At 45.3% G+C, this 21,644-nt stretch overlaps 1 protein-coding gene across 1 annotated transcript in view; it reads left to right on the top strand.

The window, feature by feature from the left end:
* The window catches only part of SLC10A7 (solute carrier family 10 member 7), a 168,316-nt gene that overhangs the window by 116,833 nt on the left and 29,839 nt on the right, over nt 1–21,644 (top strand). The window contains exon 7 of the mRNA XM_056855521.1: nt 9,292–9,375. Within this exon, the coding sequence (XP_056711499.1) occupies nt 9,292–9,375 (84 nt within the window). The remainder of the gene's footprint in view (nt 1–9,291; nt 9,376–21,644) is intronic.

Genomic DNA, 21,644 nt, shown 5'->3' with positions numbered 1-21,644 from the left:
AGGAGTTGGGGGGGTATTGGTTACTCCCGTGACAAAGTTTATGGCCCACTGAAATAATAAACTTAGATATATGATGCCCATTTGTTTGGGTCTTAATTCCAGAAGAGACACAGTGAGGGAAACAGATGTATCAAACTCAGAGATTTAAGAGATGATGGACCTGATCTGAGATAAGGCAGATCCTGTTATTGTTTGTGGAAGGCTGAATATCATTAACTGAGACTGTTATTACCTTAGGATGGGGGGGTTGAGCTCCCATTTGTCTTTTCCCCAAGCATGGTCTCTCTTTGAAGTCCTATGAGATTACTGTGCAAGATTTCCTCTTCGGGGCCCCAGATTAGATACGCCCCAATTTACTATTTCTAACTTTGGTAGAGGCCAACTTTAAGCAATAAAATAAAACTGGATGCATAACTCCTTCCAGAGCATCAGTGGAGGCAGCCCAGTTATGCACTTAATATCTGATCCATGACCATGGGGTAATACCAGTGTATATACGAGAGGCACCCTGACCTGGATGGTCCAGGCTAGCCTGATCTTGATCTCAGAAGCTAAGCAGGGTTGGCCCTGGTTAGTACTAGGATGGGAGACCAGCAAGGAATACCAGGTTTGTTATGTTGAGGAAGGCAATGGCAAACCACCTCTATAAGCCTCTTGCCTTGAAAACCCTACTGGGTCGCCATAAGTCGGCTGCGACTTGATGGCACTTTACATACACATGTATGGGAGGCAGATTTATCTACCTCCTGAGTTTTCCTAGACTGCAGCTTGTTTTATTTACTTGGGCTGTGTACGTGTGTATGTGTATGTAAAAATAATAACCTGGGTGGCTCATACAGTGTGTGTGAACAAGATCTTGGGGTATGGGTGGACCGTAAGTTAAATATGAGCAGCCATTGTGATGCAGCGACGAAAAAGCTAATGCGATCTTGGGGTGCATCAAAAGAAGCATAACATCCAAATCGCAAAATGTCATAGTTCCACTGTACACTGCATTGGTCAGGCCGCAGCTGAAGTATTGTGTGCAGTTCTGGAGGCCTCACTTCAAAAAGGATGTGGACAGAATGGAGCGGGTGCAGAGGAGAGCGACGAGGATGATCAGGGGCCTGGAGACCAAGCCCTATGAGGAAAGGCTGAGGGAGTTGGGAATGTTTAGTCTGGAGAAGAGGATGTTGAGGGGGGACATGATTGCTCTCTTTAAGTGAAGGGCTGTCACTTGGAGGAGGGCAGAGAGCTGTTCCTGTTGGCAGCAGAGGATAGGACTTGCAATAATGGGTTTAAATTGCAGGTGGAAAGGTACCTGCTGGATATTAGGAAAAGGTTTTTTACAGTAAGAGTTGTTCGAGAGTGGAATCAGCTACTTAGGGAGGTGGTGAGCTCCCCCTCACTGGCAGTCTTTAAGGAGAGGCTGGACAAACACTTGCCACGGATGCTGGTCTAGGCTGATCCTGCACTGAGCAGGGGGTTGGACTAGATTGCCTGTATGGACCCTTCCAACTCTATGATTCTATGCCATTGAAAGCAGAAAAACCAGACTCCCAACAGGACAAGACAGGAATTTCTACAAACCATGTTTGCGGGACTTCCCCAATATGCAGAAAAAAAGGTTTTTGTAAATTAACGAAAGGGGGAGGGAGCTAAAGCAGGCTGATAAGAGCTTAGCATGTTCCAGGAGGCTCTAAATGTTTTCAGCAATAGAGTTATTAAAGAGCAAGATTGAGGAATTGGCCTGCTCAAGCCCATGAGAATATATAGAATCCTGAATTACTCAAACGTACAGGAAAACTCATCTGCAAATTTGCCTGCTTGTTTGTGTAATGCTGCATCTCGATATAACTTTATTTAGGAGAAAAGCTTGGTAAGCAGAAGAGAGATTATTGTGGTGCTCAGAATTTATCCTTTGCACTAGATGTTGTTCTTTTGTCTACTTATTAAAACACATCTTGGTTTTTTTGTTCTAGAAAATATTTACATTACTCTCAAACAAGAGATCCCATGACGAAGGTATTAACTTTTCCGTAGCTGAAAAACTAAAGCACTGTTTCTTTATAAAAATTATTGACTATGCCTTCCATCTTTTGAGGTCGGTAAAATGAGTACCCAGCTTGCTGGAGGTAAAATGTAGATGACTGGGGAAGGCAATGGCAAACCACCCCATAAACATAGTCTGCCTAGTAAACATTGGGATGTGACGTCACCCCATTGGTCAATAATGACCTGGTGCTTGCACAGGTCTTTACCCTTTTTTTGCAGCAAAAAGCACCCTAGGTGTCATACAAACCTTCTAAAGACTATTAGAGAAGAAAAATCACAGATAATTATGGCCACCAGTGTTACTGTACTGCTGTTAGTTCTTTCCCTAAAGGATTTGGTTAGGTGGCAGCCAGCAGGAAAAAGAGTTAGTAGCTGGGTTTCAGTGGCCGCAACTATGTCAGTATCCTCAGCAACAGTGCCATAGCGCCCCATACAGGTGTTGTGTTGAGGCGGTGGGGCCGTGATGAACATGGCAGGCAGAACCAATCAGGGGCCAGCAGACACAGGGGCTGAGCCCAGGAGTGGGAAGGGGCATGGCCAGGGATGGTGGCTTCATGTCCCCAGTGCGCGCACACACCCTTAAAGGGACGGAGTCCTTTCACAACTCCCTGGGCAGCTAACAGAGTTGGCTCCTGCAGCCTCCCTCCTATGGTCACCCCAAGCCGGCTCCCAGTCCACACAGAGCAATGGGTGCCCTCACTTCTGAAGGGGAAGGGGGTGATGTCTTGGAGAGTCTGTGCAGTCGCACAGTTGTTGGCATTCTGAGCTGCTTGGGGCCTCACAGGTGTAGCCGCAGCAATGGGAGGCATTTGATTTCTGCGTACAATTGGCGTACAATTGCGTACAATTGGTGGGCTACACTGTGATTTTTGTAGGCACAACTTTGTTCCTCTGCCAGGGGGCATTCTCAAGTTGAAAGGGCTTAGAGAGCTGATTAACTCTGGCCACACCCCACGAATCGCCCACAACCACGCCATCACAGTGGTCACTGGCTTAATTGTGCTTACTGCCAGCCACTGCAGGGCTGTGCCGGTGCCCGAGATTGGTGCAGTGGTGGAGGGGGCCTGCACTGGTATAACTGGCCCTTACGCTGGTGTAGCTCAAAGATATGCCGGCATAAGGGTCAGTCTGCTCCCTGAGCCCCTTTGCCCACCCCACCCCCAGTTAGGATTGCATTGTAAATAGACTCCAGCAGAAGTCTTTGAAAACAAACATGTTTTAGCTTGCTGGTTTAATACCCCAGGAGGTTATACTGAGGTTAAACTGACAGAAGCTAAATACAGAGGAGCAACTGTAACTTAATTCCAACAAAATGGAGGTGCTATTGGTGGGGGAGGGGGGGGAAGGTCTGACCCAAGAAATAGATTATCCCCTATTCTGGATAGGGTTGCACTCCCCTTAAAGGAGAAGGTTCATAGCTTGGAGGTGCTCCTGGACCTGGGCCTCCTGTTGGATAACAAGTGGCAGTGGTGGCCTGCAATGCTTTTTACCTGCTTTGGCTGGTGAGCCAGCTGTAGCCCTTCCTGGACAGAAAAGATCTTGCCACTGTGGTGCATGGCCTGGTAACACCTAGATTAGATTACTGTAATGCACTCTATGTGGGGCTGCCCTTGAAGACTGTCTGCAAGTTGCTGTTGCTACCGAACGCTGCAGTCAGAGTGTTGACTGGAGTGGGTCATAGGGACCATATCATTCCATTGTTGTTTCACCTATATTGGCTTCAAATTGGCTTCTGGGCTCAATTCAAGGTGCTGGTATTGACCTTTAGAACTCTACAGTCTGGGACCAACATACCTTAAGGACCGCCTTCTTCCATACAAACCTACCTGCTAGATGGGTGGCAAACCAAGAAAGGGCCTTCTCCATTGTGGCACCCAAACTTTGGAATTCCCTCCTCAGGGGGATTCATCTGTATCCCTCTATCGGTGTCTTTTGCCAGCAGGTGAAGACTTTTTTGTTCCGTCTGGCATACCCTCAAGAACAATTTTAGACCCTCCTTCTAGTGTTGTTTGTTTATGTGCTTTTAATTGAATTTTATATGTTAACTGTATATGAATTGTATAAATGTTTTGTATGTTTGCTGCCTTGTAGACCCTGACTGGGGGGGAAGGAAACATTAAAATGTTCTAAATAAATAACCTGGGCAATTCTGATTTCCTGGGGATCCCTGAAATGTGCACCCCTTGGGTTGGGAGTTATTTGCCCTACTTTGGAGATGCACGAGCACCTGCAACTCCAAAATGGGGCAAACACACATACCCGGGACAGTTTCAGCTTGGGAAAATGGCACGGCAGGAGGCAAGACCCCCCTCTTTCTACCACATCATGGTCCTGTGCTGAACTGTCCCACCACAGATTACTAAAACAACATTCTCTGCAGCTGCTGTGGGGAAAGCAAATCAGGTCTGACTCGTTAAAGTCTCATGTAGTTTAACCCTAAGAATCAGCACCTTGTAGACCAGGAAGTGAATAGACAGCTGAAGCAATCGTGCCAGGGGTACGCTATAGAATAAGTCTCAGTCCACGAGGGTGAAAACAGCACTGTAGCTTCATCTGAATTATTTAACATGTAGCATCTTAAACCTGATAGTTTAAAAATGTATACTACCAAGGAAGAGAACCATTTCACGTTACTTTTCCTAATGTATATGGGCAGCCATCCTCCTGGAGCTGTCTGAATGCATGCCTGTTGTGCTAAATAGACGTATCTGAGCCCTTGTGTGGTGAGCCAGATCTGGAAGCCCTGTGATTTCTAAATTCTGGCCGGTTTCTATATGAGGTTAAGATCTCTGTTTTGGAGTTGGCATGGTAGCAAGGCCAATTTCAGCTAGTGTATGCTCCTCTGATACATGGTGTCTTAAGTTTTACCCAGCTCTGACTGACATTCAAAAGCCTTGCTGCTCTCTGTGGTTGATTTATCTAAGTTTCTGTTGGCAGCAATGTACCTTTCTCCCTATCCTAACAATTTTTCTTTTCTTTGGGTGATTCACCTTTATTTGGGAGTTAGGGTGTTCCTGCCATGCTCCTGAGTTCTTGTGTTCAGGCTTCATGGCTTTACCTCCTTGGAATCTATGGAAAATAGATTTTAAAGTAACTATGTACGAATCTTATTCTTCCTATCAGTCTTCTTTTCAGGTACATGTTGTAATACTACATAAATTCTCCTGTGTATTTAAATGTTTGACACCTGTCCACAGTTAAATGGTCACACCAATGGCAAAAGGGTGTTTTTTATTTTTATGTAAGGAATGCCCCCCCCCCCCGGTACCAAGAGAACAAAAAAAAATTGTTATATTGCCCATTTGTGGGCATGACAGTTGATAACTACCATCATTGATATATCTATTTCTGAACTGCGCCGCAAAGGATATGATCAGTAGAGCCACAAAATGGAACTGGGGCCAGACCAGGGGGATTTCTCTTCAAACCTGAAGAAAGTTCCAGGATTGCAGACAAATCTGAAATTGAAAAAATATTACATCAGTGTATTAAAACTCCCAAAAATAACAGAATCAGCACCTGTAGCTTTAAGAAAAGAATGCTCATGGAACTTTCACTGACTGCTGGGGGTTGCTAGACAACCACAGCAATATTGCCAAGCCTTTTAAGCTTTGGTTTCTGCAAAGCAAAGGCAGCAGAGGGAGCAAGAGTGGACAGGGAGGCTAAAACAGCCCCAGAAAATGATACACATACCCCCATCATGTCCCCTGATGGAGGAGGACTTGCCAGGGACAGGCCAATGTCAGGATCAGGCGTCTGTCCCTAGCGTCCCATAAGCAAACTCATCCAGGCAGGTAGCTCTGAAGCAGTAATACTTTATTAGGAGCAAAAAGACAGATTAAAGGACTGACTGCCTACAGGCAGATGAGGCTGGTAATGGCGAAACATAGGTAGGTTACATGTTTAAAAGCACTACAGGCTGTGAAGGTAAACATGGCTAAGCAACCCCAAGATAAGCGATTCCCAGGAAGGAAGACTAAACATTAGTGAGCAGCTGTGGAAAACAGGACGAGTGGAACTGTACACAGTTACAGGCATGAGAACCAAGGACTTGAAGCATAGCCAGAAACTGGCCTACTCATGCCAAGAGCCTTTACTCCTGCTAACAGCAAAGGCCTGACAGCCAAGAAGCGACTACTGGAAACTCACTATCCACACCATGCAATCTAATTCGGCAGCAGCAGCCACAGCACAGCTCAGCCCAGTGCTGGCTGCTGCACAACTGGGCCTGGCCCACCACAGTTTGCCACATCCTAGCTAGACATTCCCAGAGAGAGGCTGTCAGGTAGGGAAGGAGGGAAGGCTGAAGACAGGGGGACAGATAAAGGTAGGCTGGCTGGCGGGTGGGAAGGAGAGAAGGAAGTAGAAAAAGGGGAGACTCTATGGGGGCTGCCAGGGAAGGGAAAGAGGAAATACTGGGGGAGGGGCAAATGTGATGTCCCCCAAGTCCTTTCAGTCCCCCACTTGTTTTATATGTTTTTGAGCTTTTATGGGAGCCAGTGAAAAAAGTAGCATCCCCAGCATGAAACCCATGGCTGCCCACACTGAGCCCTTGCTTAGCCTGTATAGAAAGCATCTTCCTAACCATTGTCTTACACTTCTTCCTTCATTGCTAGATGCTATTTATGTATTCATTTGTTCAGTTTTAACAGTGAACATGTGCCTTTGCATGCATACCACCCAGCTGCTAGGTTTTTTAGGCTAATTTCTTTTAGCACAAGCTAAACCTGACTTGGCTTTCACATTTTCATCTCAAAACCTCTCTTCCTTTTTCTTTTTTCTATCCCACTTGACCAGTTTTACAAAGGTGAGTATGGGTCGTGGATCCAGTCACAAAAATAAGGCGTGCAAAAGGAAGGGAGCTCTTGTTTATGGCAATTTGTATGATGATTAGTTCCCAAACAACAAGGGCCAACAACTAACCAAAATAAAATTAAAGTGTCAGTCTGGAGTGTTACCATACAAAATCACATAACTTTGGTTAAATTCGTGATGCATATCTTAAGAATTTGCTGAGGAAATAACAGTGGAAAAACTCAAATTGGCTTGGTTGGACTTTTAAATTTATTTTTATTTGTTTGTTTAGTAAATTAGTGCAATCAATAGGATGAGACATTGATAAGCAATATAATAGGACAAAGATGTTCAGATGGATAAAGACAAGTCTAGAAATGTTCTGGTCCCCATACACCAAACAGGTGGTCTTTTCCTTTACATGTCTTTTGACCAGATGTTGATGGAAAAAACTCCAGATGCTGCCACAACCTGGGCTGACAGACACGATTTTGGATCTAAGAGCTTCCAAGGCTATAAACATGCATATCCAGGGATGACTGAAAACAATAGATATAAGATTGTTTCTACTTCCATGCAATATTACAATGCCTTGACTTATATCCCACTTATATTCACTTTTAATGGCTTTTGCAAAATTATTCCCGGTCTTTCTCCAGTGAAGATTCTTCACTCTTACCAGGGCTCAGTTCTCTGTTGCAACCAAAAATGCAGTCGGCATATCTAAGTTCCTAGAGATACTCTGGCATAGATTCCACAACCTAAATGTGATTTAAGGTAATGCAAAGGTGAAAACCTGCTAAGAATGCCCTGTGGAGCATAGCTCAGAGAACTGTCTCTGTAGCGGACTTAACCAATGTGAGTGAGGTGGGATTGCCATGTGGCACAACTGAGATGAAGTGTTTCATCTGAGTCCACTAATGCAATTATGGCAGTTACAGATGCAGCATCTTCCTTGGAGGATACCGCAGCTGTGATATTTGACCTCTTTGCCAAAAAAAAAGAGAGAAGGGGGAGAGCTTGAACAGCTGGTTTGGGAAACAAGTAAGAGCCTGAAAGTGGATTTCCATCTAAGGAATATGACTTGTTATACCAAGAAAAAATATCTCATATCTTCTGGTTCTCTGTCGTTACTTGTAAGCTGAAATGGAAATAAACTCAGTAATTGGATTGATAGCCAGTTAAAATTCGCAATACTATTTTAAAGAGGTGTGATATTAGAGTTGTAAACGAATTTAAGGATACATTGATCACTGTACTGTAAAATATGCCTTTAACTTTATGCTTTATTTTGTAGTTCAGAAATTTAGACCTTAGCCATGTGATTAATTCTGATTCTGCTGTGTCTCAATAGTGATTATCCATTTGAGTAAATTATCGTGAATGGTGGGGAGTTTACCCAATCACAAAGACTAGACTTGATGGAAAAGATTGGGAGAATCAGCATCCCCATTCCTTTCCCATACAGCCCCAGCTAATATACATGTGCTAGAATTAAATTCGTTGATTTCCGGACAATCATCCATAGTTAGGACACCCATTTCTCTTCTCCCCCGCCCTAATATGAATTACAGATACCTTTGATGATAGTTCCAGAAGTAAACTAGTGTTACATTTCTAGAGTGTTTTGACACTATAGATCAGTGGTTCCCAAACTTTTTGGGCTATCACGCCCTTGGTTCCACGAACTCAACCCCAGCGCCCCCTCTCCTATCCTATAAAAAGCACTATTCAAAATAGGGATTTGCATGACTCACTAAAAAAGATAATAAAATTTCAAAACAGTAACAATTAATTGCATATCTATTCAAGATCAAATTAACACTTTTTAGTTGAAATTTATTCAACAAAACCGATGATCCAGCGGTACCAGCTTTTCAAAGTCTGGGAAAAAATTCTGATAGTTTCCACCAAATTTGCCAGCATGGTGCCATAGCTTGATCTATTGTAAATTAGTGAACAACACAGTTGAAGGGCCCCCCTGCTGCCCTCTTGGCCTCTTAGTGCCCCCTTACCGCCCACTTTGGGAACCACTGCTATAGTAAGCAGGGCATATTGTGGAATCCTAACGGATTCCAAACTGTATCAGAGCAGTGCTTATCAGCACCTTGTCAATTTTATGTAGTCCTGTTGTAATCTATGACTAGTTACTACTTGTTCTTTGCAGTATAGGGCTGTATCAGTACAGTTGGACTTCAAAACAGTTCTTGGGAATGATTATGTATGTTGGTTATATTACCTTGAAGGATATCTCTACAAAGTCAGTATAAAGAGCTTGCCAAATCAGGGCAGGCTGATGTTCATTATTGGAATTGCCTTATGTCGTTGTACTTGATGCTGCTGTATGTGGAAATGCAAATACAAATTTAAACAGCTTCAGTATCTCCAAACATTCAAGGTCATTGGTAGTTCATCAGCAGTTGGAGTTCCAGATTAACATTGCACTTTCATTTTCTTTTATAGCTTGGGTCATCATCCTCTGTGCCTTTTACATCTATATTCTCACAGCTGTTCATGACCGTTGTAGTTCCACTTATAATTGGACAGGTATGTTTTTAAAAATGTGTATTTGCTATATTTTTAAAAGTGCAAGACGAAGGGAGATATCTTAAAGGCAGACCGACGGCAAAAGGGTGAAAGCTGCCATCTAGGGAAAAGTCTCAGGATTAGTGGGATTTAATCACGCAGAGATGGCACGAGGGTGGGTGCTAACTGAAGCCACGATGGTCTTGGACTGAGCAGCTGCCCCTCACTTCCTAAAGTATATGCTTTCACACATCAAGAGGAGAGTTCATGAGCATAAAGGAGGCCCCCCAAAAAATGGTAATCCCAGATTCAAAAACATACAGAGTAGTGTAATGAGATAAGAAAAAATTGCAAAGGTATCTATTTATATGGCTTGATTAGAAATGGATTAGAAAAATTCTGGGGGGAAATGAAATTTTAAGGGCTAGTTGAAGCTAATAAGGTAATGCAATGAGTTGCATTAGACTATTTACTGAGACGCGCAGAGGAGGGCAGTCCCTTGCCCCCTCCACTAGCCCCTCTTGCCACTTTCACCCCCCCCTTTCCCCACACCCCTCACCACTTCCCCTCTTACTATTTTTGCTTCCTTTCCCCCTAAACCAACTCTCTCAGGCTGGACGGTTGGGATCCAGCTCACCACCCACACCCACCTTGTCTTTTAAAAGGTTCCCCCCCCATCAGCTTTCGGAGTGTGAGGCGAAATGGATTTTTTCTTCTATTTTCCTTTTCCTTTATACAGGATCTCTTAATCCTTAAAATGGACAACAGAGCCAATGCTGAACAGGAGCCCTTGTCCCTAGCTCCTGCAGTCCTTTTATGCAGGGACATTTCCCCACAGTCACCCCCACCAACTGCTTTGGGGCTTCCTTTTGATTATGTATGCCTTACCGTATATACCCATGTATAAGCCGACCCGTGTATAAGCCGAGGTGCCTAATTTCTCCCCAAAAATGGGGAAAAATTAGGGTTATAACCCCTCCCCCCCCAGCAGGCTTACCTTCACTCCAGGCCCAGCGAAGGCGGTGGCGGCAGCGGGCCCGCCGCAGGAGGCTCCCCCAGGCCGGTCCTGGGCGGAGGGAGCCGGGCGCACCCGGCAGTGGCGGCGGCGCGGCCTTCCGGCGGCCGCAGGAGACTCCCCCAGGCCAGTCCTGGGCGGGGGGAGCCGGGCGCGCTGGGATCTGTGCTGGGATCTGTGCTGGCAGCGACAGACCAAGAAAGGGATCTTGGGGTGGTAGTGGATAGCTCAATGAAGATGTCAACCCAGTGGGCGGCTGCTGTAAAAAAGGCTGGCCTTTTCCATGCTGGACATAATTAGACGAGGAATAGAGAATAAAACTGCTGCTATCATACTGCCCTTGTACAAATCTATGGTGAGACCACACTTGGAATACTGTGTACAGTTCCGGTCACCATACCAAAAAAAAGGATATTACAGAGCTTGAGAAGGTGCAGAAAAGAGCAACCAAAATGATTAGGGGATTAGAGCAACTGTCCTATGGGGAGCGGTTAAGATGCTTAGGGCTGTTTAGCTTGGAAAGAAGGCGGCTGAGGGGAGACATGATAGAGGTAACATTATGCATGGTTTGGAGAGAGTGGACAGGGAGACGTTTTTCTCCCTCTCCCATAATACTAGAACACGGGGTCATCTGCTAAAGCTGGAGGGTGAGAGATTCAAAACAGATAAAAGAAAGTATTTTTTCACACAACGCATAGTTAAATTGTGGAACTCCCTGCCCCAGGATGTGGTGATGGCTGCCAACTTGGAGGGCTTTAAGAGGGGAGTGGACATGTTCATGGAGGAGAGGGGTATTCATGGCTGTTAGTTAGAATGGATATTAGTCATGCTGCATACCTATTCTCTCTAGTATCAGAGGAGCATGCCTATTATTTTGGGTGCGGTGGAACACAGGCAGGAGGGTGCTGCTGCAGTGGTCTTGTTAGTGGCTTCCTAGAGGCACGTGGTTGGCCACTGTGTGAACAGACTGCTGGACTTGTTGGGCCTTGGTCTGATCCAGCAGGGCCTTTCTTATGTTCTTAGCTTTCGTGAGCCACAGCTCACTTCTTCAGATAATGGAAGATGGGTCCATGAATGGCTACTAGCCGTGGTGAGTTAAGGGAGCCCCCATATACAAAGATAGCAAACCTCTGAATACCAGAGGGCACATTAAGCATTCACATGCCAATTGGATTTGTCTACATGATGACATCACTGAAGGCAACCTATTACCCTCACTCTGAATAGAGGGAAAGTAACCATCTCCCATTGTCCAAATGGCACTCAGTCTTGCCATGTTGTGCTGGCAGTTTCATTCTCTATTAGCATTGTGTGGCAAGACTTTAGTCTTGATCCAACTTTAGTCCACACAACTAGACATGACAAATAGGGGTGGAGTTAGGATGAAGATTGAGAGACTCCACCAGGGTCAAGATGGAGTTCAGAGCTGTATCATCCTCCAGTGTTCCCTTATTTGATGTCTAGTCCCAAGAAGAATCTCAAAATAGATCAAGGAAGGGGTTTTCCCGTTGCCTTGGTCCCTTTCTCTCTCTCCCATCAGTTGCCCCTCCCAGGATCTCTTGAGGAAGATCTGGCCCTTCCTTCCTGGCCTTTCCTGGTCCAGCCTAATAAAAGATTTCCTGGGGGATGCTGACTCTGGACTCCCCCAATGCCTTCTCTTCAGGGGCAGGCCTGTGGTGAGTGAAGGGAATCTGAGCCAATGGACTCCCTGGTTTTCCTGCCCCACCTTTCCCTGAGGTTTTAAGGGGCAGCTCTCTCTGCCTGCACAGGCCCCAAGAGGCCTCAGCTGATGCCAGCCTCATCCTCTAGCCTGTCCAAGGGTGCAATCTGCTGCCTGAGTCCCACCTCCCTGGTGAGGCTCCGGGCCTACCAGGCTCTGAGGCTGCTGCATTTCCAGGCATGGCCTCACCCTTCCTCCCTTCCCCACAGCCTCTGGTTGGGCTGCCTGCCTCATCAATGTCTGGGTGAGGCTGTCCCCTGCTGAAATTTCCTCTGGAGCAGGTGAGTGTGGGGGTGGGGCTGTCAACCCCAAACAAAGATGGGCATCCAAATGGGCATCCTGGTACACGCTCTGCTCCATCCAGTTGATTGGATTGTACAGTTGAATTTGGATGAACTGGTACATGATCACCTCTTTCTCATGCTAACTATCTTGTATTCAATGAAGTGTTTTGCATCCTTTTGCAAAACAATGCAAAACTGCTGAAGAAGCGCATGTTTCCCAGATACAGAAATGTTTGTGAACCATTCCTCCCAGAGTCAGCTCACACAATTAAAGCCCTCACGTAAGAGAGAATTTGCACCGCTAGTGTTACCTCTATCTTGAATCCAGGCCTAAAGATTGATCTGCTCCTGAACGGAATTCAAGGTGTGGGTTTTGTCCTTTAAAGACCGGGGTATCTGAAGGACTATCCTCTCCCATATGTTCCTACCTGGAAATTAAGATAACAGGGAGAGGTCCTCCTGACTGTCCCATCAACCAAAGAACCCCTCTGGTGGGTACGTGAGAGAGAGCCTTCTCAATGGCAGCCCCATGATAATGGAATGACCTCCCCAGGGAGTTGCACCTGGCCGTCTCACTTTCGGTCTTTAGGAGGCAGCTGAAGACACTTTTATTCAGGATAGTGTTTGATTAGCTTTGTTTCCTCTACTTATTGGCGGTAAATTAGTATTTTAACTCATGTTTTTAATGTATTTCCATGTTTTTCATTCTGTATATATGTATATATATTTAGCCCCGTGGCGCAGAGTGGTAAGCTGCAGTACTGCAGTCCAAGCTCTGCTCACGACCTAAGTTCGATCTCGACGGAAGTCGGTTTCAGGTAGCCGGCTCAAGGTTGACTCAGCCTTCCATCCTTCTGAGGTCGGTAAAATGAGTACCCAGCGTGCTGGGGGTAAAGGGAAGATGACTGGGGAAGGCACTGGCCAACCACCCTGTAAACAAAGTCTGCCTAGGAAAAGTCGGGATGTGACGTCACCCCATGGGTCAGGAATGACCCGGTGCTTGCACAGGGGACCTTTACTTTTTTATATATGGTAAGCTTCCTTGGGTTCTGTAAAATAGAAACATGGCTTATAAATGTCTTTAATAATAATAATAATAATATCAATGTAAGCTAGATCCAGGTCATGTGCCTTTTTAGTGTTGGAAGTTTGGGCAGAGATTGTGAGCTCTGTTTGTGTTGTCTGTCTCCAGTGGGCAAGTGACAGGGAGCAGAAAACCAAGTATGGCAGAAGCACTCCCTTTCCCTCTTTCTGCTATCCTTCTCTAGACCTAAGTGCTTATGACAGACTTTTATTTTATGTTTTATTTTAAAGAGTGATTTATGATTAAAAGTTAATGAAATAGAATTTTCACTGTGCTTTTATTATATTCTACCAGTTTGAACATTTTTCAAAGCAGCACACCAAAACCCACTGTTCTCTATGAATAAATAATAAAAGCCATGTCTGTACATTATCATTCATGCATTCTCTAGTTGCCCATTGGTGATTTGTTTGCCAGCCTAAAGTGGGCACTTTATATTAAACAGTCCTTAAGTAAAATTCAAATTAGTTATTACAATTGTACCTATTTAAAATATAAATATAGGGATAGAAGTAATGGAGGCCTGCTTTTTTCAGGGCATTATATCTAAAGCGGAGCCTGCTGGATTAGACCATTTGTCCATCTAGTCCAGCATACTTTCACACAGTGTCCTATCAGTCCCTTTTAGGGTCGCGAACTTCCAGGTACCAGCTGGAGATCTCCCGCTATTACAACTGATCTCCAGCCGATAGAGATCAGTTCCCCTGGAGAAAATGGCCGCTTTGGCAATTAAACTCTATGGCATTGAAGTCTCTCCCCTCCTCAAACCCCACCATCATCAGTCTCCGCCCCAAAAACCTCCCGCCAGTGGTGAAGAGGGACCTGGCAACCCTAGTCCATTTGGAGAGCCAACAACTGGCATATAGGACGAGGACTTTTCCTAATACTTCCTCCTAGTAGTGGTATTCAGAGGTTTGCTGCCCTAAAAGCTTTGAGATTCTGCAAGTAGAGTGGCGCAGATCTGTTTCTGTACCCATGATCAAGCTGTAAAGCAGGAGTACCTAATAAAAAAAGGAAGGAACCGTTTTAAGCAGCATTCTGTTGCTTTGCGGGATGCTAGGAAACCAAATATTTAAGGCCTAGCTGTATATTGGAATTTGAAGGACTTACAAATACTCTCTTTCAAAATCAGAACCCAGTCAAAACCTCACTGCCAGCACAACCACGGCCAGCCCAACTGTAGGTGGTCACCTCAGGCTCCTGGTTTTAAGGAGCACCAAGCTCAATGGAAGGAGCCCCATGATGCAGAGTGGTAAGCTGCAGTACTGCAGTCCAAGCTCTGCTCACGACCTGAGTTTGATCCCGACGGAAGTCGGTTTCAGGTAGCCAGCTCAAGGTTGACTCAGCCTTCCATCTTTCCGAGGTTGGTAAAATGAGCACCCAGCTTGCTGGGGGTAAAGGGAAGATGACTGGGGAAGGCACAGGCAAACCACCCCATAAAACAAAGTCTGCCTAGTAAATGTCAGGATGTGATGTCACCCCATGGGTCAGGAATGACCTGGTGCTTGCACAGGGGACCTTTACCTTTACCTTTTAAGTTCAATGGAAGTGGTTTTTTTCTTTTATTTTGTTTTAAAAAGTCACATCTGTTAAACAATAATATCAAATATTTTTCTCTGCTTTGAGTGGGGGAGTGCCAAAGTCATAAGGCACAACTAGACGTTACAATTTCCCTGGCATTAACCTGGGGACACCACCCAGGTGAAGATGGGCCATTTAAATATGTTGCGAGGGCTCGATCCTGATTGGCATAGGACCAGGAACTCTTGTTGTGAAGAGGGGGAGGCTATTTCGGCACTTGACAAGCCACTGGGGGGAGTAGAAGAGCCCCTGGTTCCTCCATGTTCCGGAGCCCTATCAGGATCAAGCCCTTGCAGCATTTTTAAATGGCTCGTATTCAGATCTAAAGTGGTGGTGCTGCCCCTTAGTCTCCCCCAGGGAAGCCATAACATCTAGTTGTGCCCACAGTTCACCTAGGATGCTACAAACCTTTAGGCTGGTCCTGACCACAGTACCAGCTATCTATACAGCTCCTTTTGCTCCTCAGGATCACAGATAAGTACCATGTTTTGGTATAGTGAAGAGCAGCAGTGCTCCAGTTAGAGTCTTCAGGCTGTTCCCTGGTAGTTGTTCTCCTGCTTAGGGTAGCCATCACAGTTTCTACTCTATGGAACAAGCTTAGGGTTTCCAACTCTGGGTTGGGAAATTCCTGGAGATTTGGAGGTGGAGCTTGGGAAGGAGAGGGTTTGGGGAGGGGAGAGAACTCAGGGGGCATAACACCATAGAAGTCACCCTCCAAAACTGCTTTTTTCTACAGATAATCCGATCTCTGTAGTCTAGAGATCAGTTGTAATTCTGACAGATGTCCAGGCCCCACGTGGAGGTTGGCTACCCTAAACAAACACCCTGAGGTGATGGGGGTGCAGTCTGTAGATGTATTTAGGAGGTGCTGAAAGGCTACTCTGTTCACTGAGGCTTTTTTTGGGGGGGGTGTAGGCTGCAGTCATTATTTTTAGGGAAAGTGTGGTTATATGAGGTTTAATTGTATTTCGTATTTTTTTACTTGAAATTACAAGCCACCTTGAGCTATGGGAAAGACTAGATATAAATATTTTAATTAATAAATAAGCAGTTGCAAATTGCAAGTGTGGCAGAGTTAGTAGGTTTTTCTCCATTTACCAAACTTAGGAGTCTTTATTTGAGGGGTCCCCAATTTTTTTGAGCCTATGGGCACCATTAGAATTTTGACACAGTATGGTGGGCACAGCCACAAAATGTCTGCTGCAGCTTACCTTCAGTCACACAGAGGGGATTCCTATATTGTGGTGGTAGCTGCTGCCAAAGCAACATTTAAAAAAATCTGCACAGCCAGTCAAGTCTCCAATGGCCAATCTTGCTGGGCAAAAGCCCCATCTGGCCCCACCCACTTTCCAAAAAGACTTGGCGGGCACCAGGAAAGATGCTAGTGGGTGCCATGCCACCCACGGGCACCACGTTGGGAACTCCTGCTCTATTTGTGTAGCAGCACAAGCCAAAATTTATGCTGAAGCAGTTCAAGAAGATAAATAGAATACGCACACAAATTAGCTATTTTTTTTTAATTCCTGCAGAGCAGTTCCTCAGTATTTCAGTCAAAACTGAAAAAGGAAAGTGGGTTATTTAAAAGGGAGATTAAATGTATATTTTTACATAGAATTAATCATTTAAAGAAAAGAAAGAGTTACAGCCACTTTTTAGAAAACGTTTTTAGCTGTAATATATTTATAGCTTTAATCCATATAGAAGTGGCCCTGTTTATAGGTAAAGTTTAGCTGAATTGCAGGAAGAAGCAGTAGTCTTTTGGGAGGCCAACACTGCTGAAAAGCTGCTTGGAAAAATTGATATGACAGATTAACAGCATTCATGCTATAGTTCACTCTTATCTGACACTTGACTTTAACTACAGACAGATGAATTCCCAACAGGAAAGTAAACAAAGAAATATACATACACCTCACCCTAAAAATGTCATGAAAGATTTTGTTTATTGTGTTGTCTTGCAACGCTTTAATGTTAAGAAAACTGCAGTTTTAAAATTAGCTTTGAATTTGGGGAATTTGCACGAAGTGCTAGAGCACGGGCACCGCTCAGCTAAACCCAAATAGAAAAGGACACTTTGATTTGCTTGGCAATTGTTCGTAGTCCAAGATGTAATTCATGATCACAGAGATTGATGGCTGTAATGCATAGAGACCATGATTTAAGGGATCAATAAGTTAGAGAAAGAGGAAGAATATCAAGACCACAGAATACAGTTATTCCATCACCTTATAAACTGCCATCAACAGAACTGATATTTAAAACATTGTGTTGTTTTGCTCCCCTCTCGATTTTTCCTTCATAGGAAGAGCCACTGGAATCATTAGCTGAAACATTCATTTAGAAAATTGGGTGGCTATTTTTGGGGGATGGTGTACATCAGGGGTGGGGAACCTCTCGGGAGCTCCAGGAACCCTGCCGCGGAGGCGGGGTGCAGGGTGGCCCTCCCCGAGGGTGTTCCTGGGGCCACGGCTTACAGCACCCTTGTAGCGCCCTTTGGACCTCCTCTCACCGACTGTCGGTTGTTGGTCGGCGAGAGGGGAGGGGGAGGGACGCTTCTCCCAAGGCTGCCCCCTACAGCCGCAGCGTGCAGGAACGCTGCGGCACTTTGTAAGCCCCTCTCGCTGCCTGTTGACTGTTGAGCAGTGGGGGGGGGGGAAGAGGCCGGCGGCTCCCGGCGGCAGAGCATGCATGCGGGAGCCAATTTGGCTGGGGGGGGGCTTTTATGGACTCTGGGGGGGAGTGCATGGAGACTGGGGCCCGGTTGCTTGGTGCTCTGTGCGCCGCCGGGTGTGTGTGTGTGGGTGGGGGAGATGGGGTGGCTGGGGCCTGGTCGCACAGGCCGGCATGTGCGGGTGTGTGTGTGGGGGAGGGAGGCTTTTTTCTCTTTTATTCCTCTTTTTCTGTCACTCTTTCTCCTTTCTCTCCCTCTCTTCCTCCCTCTTTTTCTGTCTCTTTCTTTGTCTACCTCCGTCCTTTTTTTCTTTCCCTCCGTCCTTTTCTTTCTTTCTCCCCCTCTCTCCATTTCTTTCTCCCTCCCTCCCTTTTCCTCTTTCTCTGTTTTCCTCCCTCCCTTACCAATCGACTGTGGGTTGCGCCCCCCTGGCGCCTCGTTTTCTGGGGCCCACCGCTGGCTGCCCTCCCACCTGGGAGGGGAGAGGGGGGTGCCCTGCAGGCCTTCTCTGGCTGGCCTCCCCTGGGGTTGCCAACCTCCAGGTGGTGGCTGGAGACCTGGCAACCCTAGCCTCTCCCCCCCACACTGGGAGATCTACACCTGGTGTGGCCCCCGAATGATGTTATAAATGTGCGAATGGCCCTTGGCAGGAAAAAGGTTCCCCACCCCTGGTGTACATCAAAGCCTTGAATAGGCCAGAGAACATTCCAGATTGAGAAGTTCTGGGGTTCTAACTGCATATTAATACAAATGTGGCTAACAGGACCATGGCAGCCCTTTTAGTTTAGGGAGGGGAAACACTTCAGGTGATTTGGAGTGATAGAGAGGTGGGCAGGGAAGGGATTAAGTACCCATCTCCTTCTCTGCTCCAAATCACTCCCTTCAGATGTGACTTTAACTGTTGCGGGGTGGGGGGGGAGTCTGTCAGGGATGTATATGTAATGCATAGTTAAGTTCCTCAGACTGAAACAGCTATCCTAGAGAACCAACATGGTTAGAATGTCAGAGAAATCTTGGAGAAATCTTGGCAAATCCCCACTCTTCCTGAAGCAGATTCCCATGGACAATCAGATTCTCTCTGCCTAACTTGCCTCATAAGGTTATACTGAAGATAAAATGGAAGAGGGAGAACCATAAATGCCACTCTGAGGTCCCTGAAAGGTGAAGCTATAAATATTATAGGTAGGTAGGTGAACAAATAAAAGTTATAAGAAAGATGACATATTTTAAAAAAATGTAAATAAAACATAATTGGCCTTGGATGCTGCTGCATGGTTGACCACGTGCCTACTTATTCTTCGTGCAAAGTGTTTATTGTGGACAAAGCAAATGTATAAAGCGACTTGTTCCATGCATCTCTCTTTTCATGCTACTTTCCCTTCACAAATAAAAAAAATGGTGTCAGGCCCTGCTTGTCTCCTTTGACATTCAGACAGCACCTCAAACAACACGCAGAACAGTTGGTCAAGAGGTATTTGCACTATTGTAGTTGCCCTCGTCCGTGCTGATGTCCACTAGTGGTTTGGAGAAACAAAGATTACCATGGGGTTCCACACAAAGGTGTGGGTGCATTGGTTCATAGGACTTTTTAAAAAATCCTCTCTGGTGCTCAACGTGGATAGGGAAAGTCAGGTGCCTCAAAGAATCAAACCTCAGTCTTGCAAGCACCTCAGGCATCCTTCTGATAATGCAGTAATGGAGCTTAGTGGGGGACTCACGTCAGCAGAAGCAACAGTTTCTGTTCTGTAGTTGGGCAAAAGAGTATTAACAGTACCCTAGCCTCACGGTAAGAGCCCCGTGGCACAGAGTGGTAAGCTGCAGTACTGCAGTCCAAGCTCTGCTCACGACCTGAGTTTGATCCCAATGGAAGTTGGTTTCAGGTAGCTGGCTCAAGATTGACTCAGCCTTCCATCCTTCCAAGGTCGGTAAAATGAGTACCCAGCTCGCTAGGGGTAAAGGAAAGATGACTGGGGAAGGCACTGGCAAACCACCCCATAAACACAGTCTGCCTAGTAAACGTCGGGATGTGACGTCACCCCATCGGTCAGGAATGACCTGGTGCTTACACAGGGGGCCTTTAGCTTTAGCTTACATATGAAGATACAGCCCACACTGGAACTCTGGGAATATGGGAATTGAAAAGCTTTCCAGAGTTTGATGAGAAAAGCTTGGGGACTCCATAGCTTCTCCCCACCCCCGCCCCCCATACTCCAGGGTGTGTCTTTCTCTCTGTACTTTTTTTTTTTTTGCCATCAAGTCACTGCTGACTTATGGTGATCCTGTGGGGTTTTCACATCAAGAGACCTTCAGAGGTGGTTTGCCAGTGCCTGCCTCTGCGTCACAACCCTTGACTTCCTTTGTGGTCTCCCATCCAAATACTAACCAGGAGTGACTCTGTTTAGCTTCTGAGATCTGATGAGATCAGGCTAGCCTGGGCTATCCAGGTTAGGTCACTGCCTGCACCACAGAGACTTAAAAATCCAACGTTGCATAGCTGTGCCGAGTTGCAACTCGTATCGTGATCCAGGCTGCAAACCAGCTTAAAAACTACCAGTACCTTGTGTGCATATGCAGAAGTTCATTTTAGTAGTTTTACATTGTGATTCTCTTGCCCAGAAAGAGCAGCTTTTCTACTGACAAGATACAGCTTAGAAAAACCACTGACATCAAGGAAGCTTCTGCCCTGATATTTCATCAGGGTGTAAATATGTTTGAATGTCCACTTGTAAATCTGAGTGCTTGTCAGAGGGACTTATTATAAGCAGGAGTTTTGTAGCATTCGCCCACCGACTGATTATTTTAACGTTGGAGGGGGTCAAGCAGCGGTGCGACTATGGAGACCATTTCAAAGGAACCTTTTCTTTTATTGTTGCATTTCATGAGCCTGGAACTGGAGAATTTGGAGAAAGTAAGTGGCTGCTTTAAGAAGTTTCTACTTTAAATAACTTATTTACATACATGCTGACATCCTGTGCGATTTCCTTGCTGGGAGAGAAATGCAATTAATTAAGTGGCCCTCAAACGGTGTATTCTAACAGGGCACTTGTACCACTTTCCCCAGGAACAACAGTGCCCAGAAATGTTACAGATAGCCCCTAGCCACAGAAATTTCCTACAGTCTCTGAGTACTTAAACTTCCCACAATGAGTCTCTGCTGAGAGAAATTTTACACATCTGTTGGGTGTGAGCTTTGAACAATACACTGGTTTTTCAAAATGTTATAGAGCTGCTTTGATTTTGTTCTTGATGCATGCACCCTGAGATGGTTCTATCTGAATCTCTCTCATGTTGAAGGTTTATCATTAATAGTATCGTTATTGGGAGGTTTCATGACACCTCTAGCACCCTCAAATTAACATTTAGCATGAGCTTGCAATGTTACTTCTCAAACGCTACAGTAATACGATCCATTGGGGCATCTCCTGAGTAGTCTTGTAACGTAATGGCTGAAAAATTAATGCTTGTCATGGCTTGTATAATGTCCTTCAGGTCTAATACCCTCTTTAAAACGTAAAACATTAAAAGGTACCAATTTTTCAGGTTAATTGGTTTATTTGTATTTAAACTGTATACCATGTTTGTCTGCCTATAAGGCCCCTAAAGCGGCTTACAACAAAATAATAAAAAAAATTAAAACATAATTAAAAAATCATATTACAGTAAATGTTAATCTACAAAATATAATACTAGAAGCCAGTGCATTTGAAAGGAGCAGCAACATTTTAAGACCAACAAACTACAGGATCATTAGACGTGGTGGAAAATAAAGGTTTTAACCTCATGTCTACACATTTCGTTAGAGTAGGCCTGACAAATGTCACTTAGTCAGGAATGAGTTCCATAACGCTGGTGCCACCACTGAAAAAATCCAGTTCTTAATAAAAGATAGCATCACTTGATGCTAAGCATTTCCTAAAGTATCCTAGATTCAGGTT

Source organism: Euleptes europaea, chromosome 9, assembly GCF_029931775.1.
Source record: "Euleptes europaea isolate rEulEur1 chromosome 9, rEulEur1.hap1, whole genome shotgun sequence".
NCBI lineage: Eukaryota > Metazoa > Chordata > Lepidosauria > Squamata > Sphaerodactylidae > Euleptes > Euleptes europaea.
This window is presented reverse-complemented; position numbering and strand designations above follow the sequence as displayed.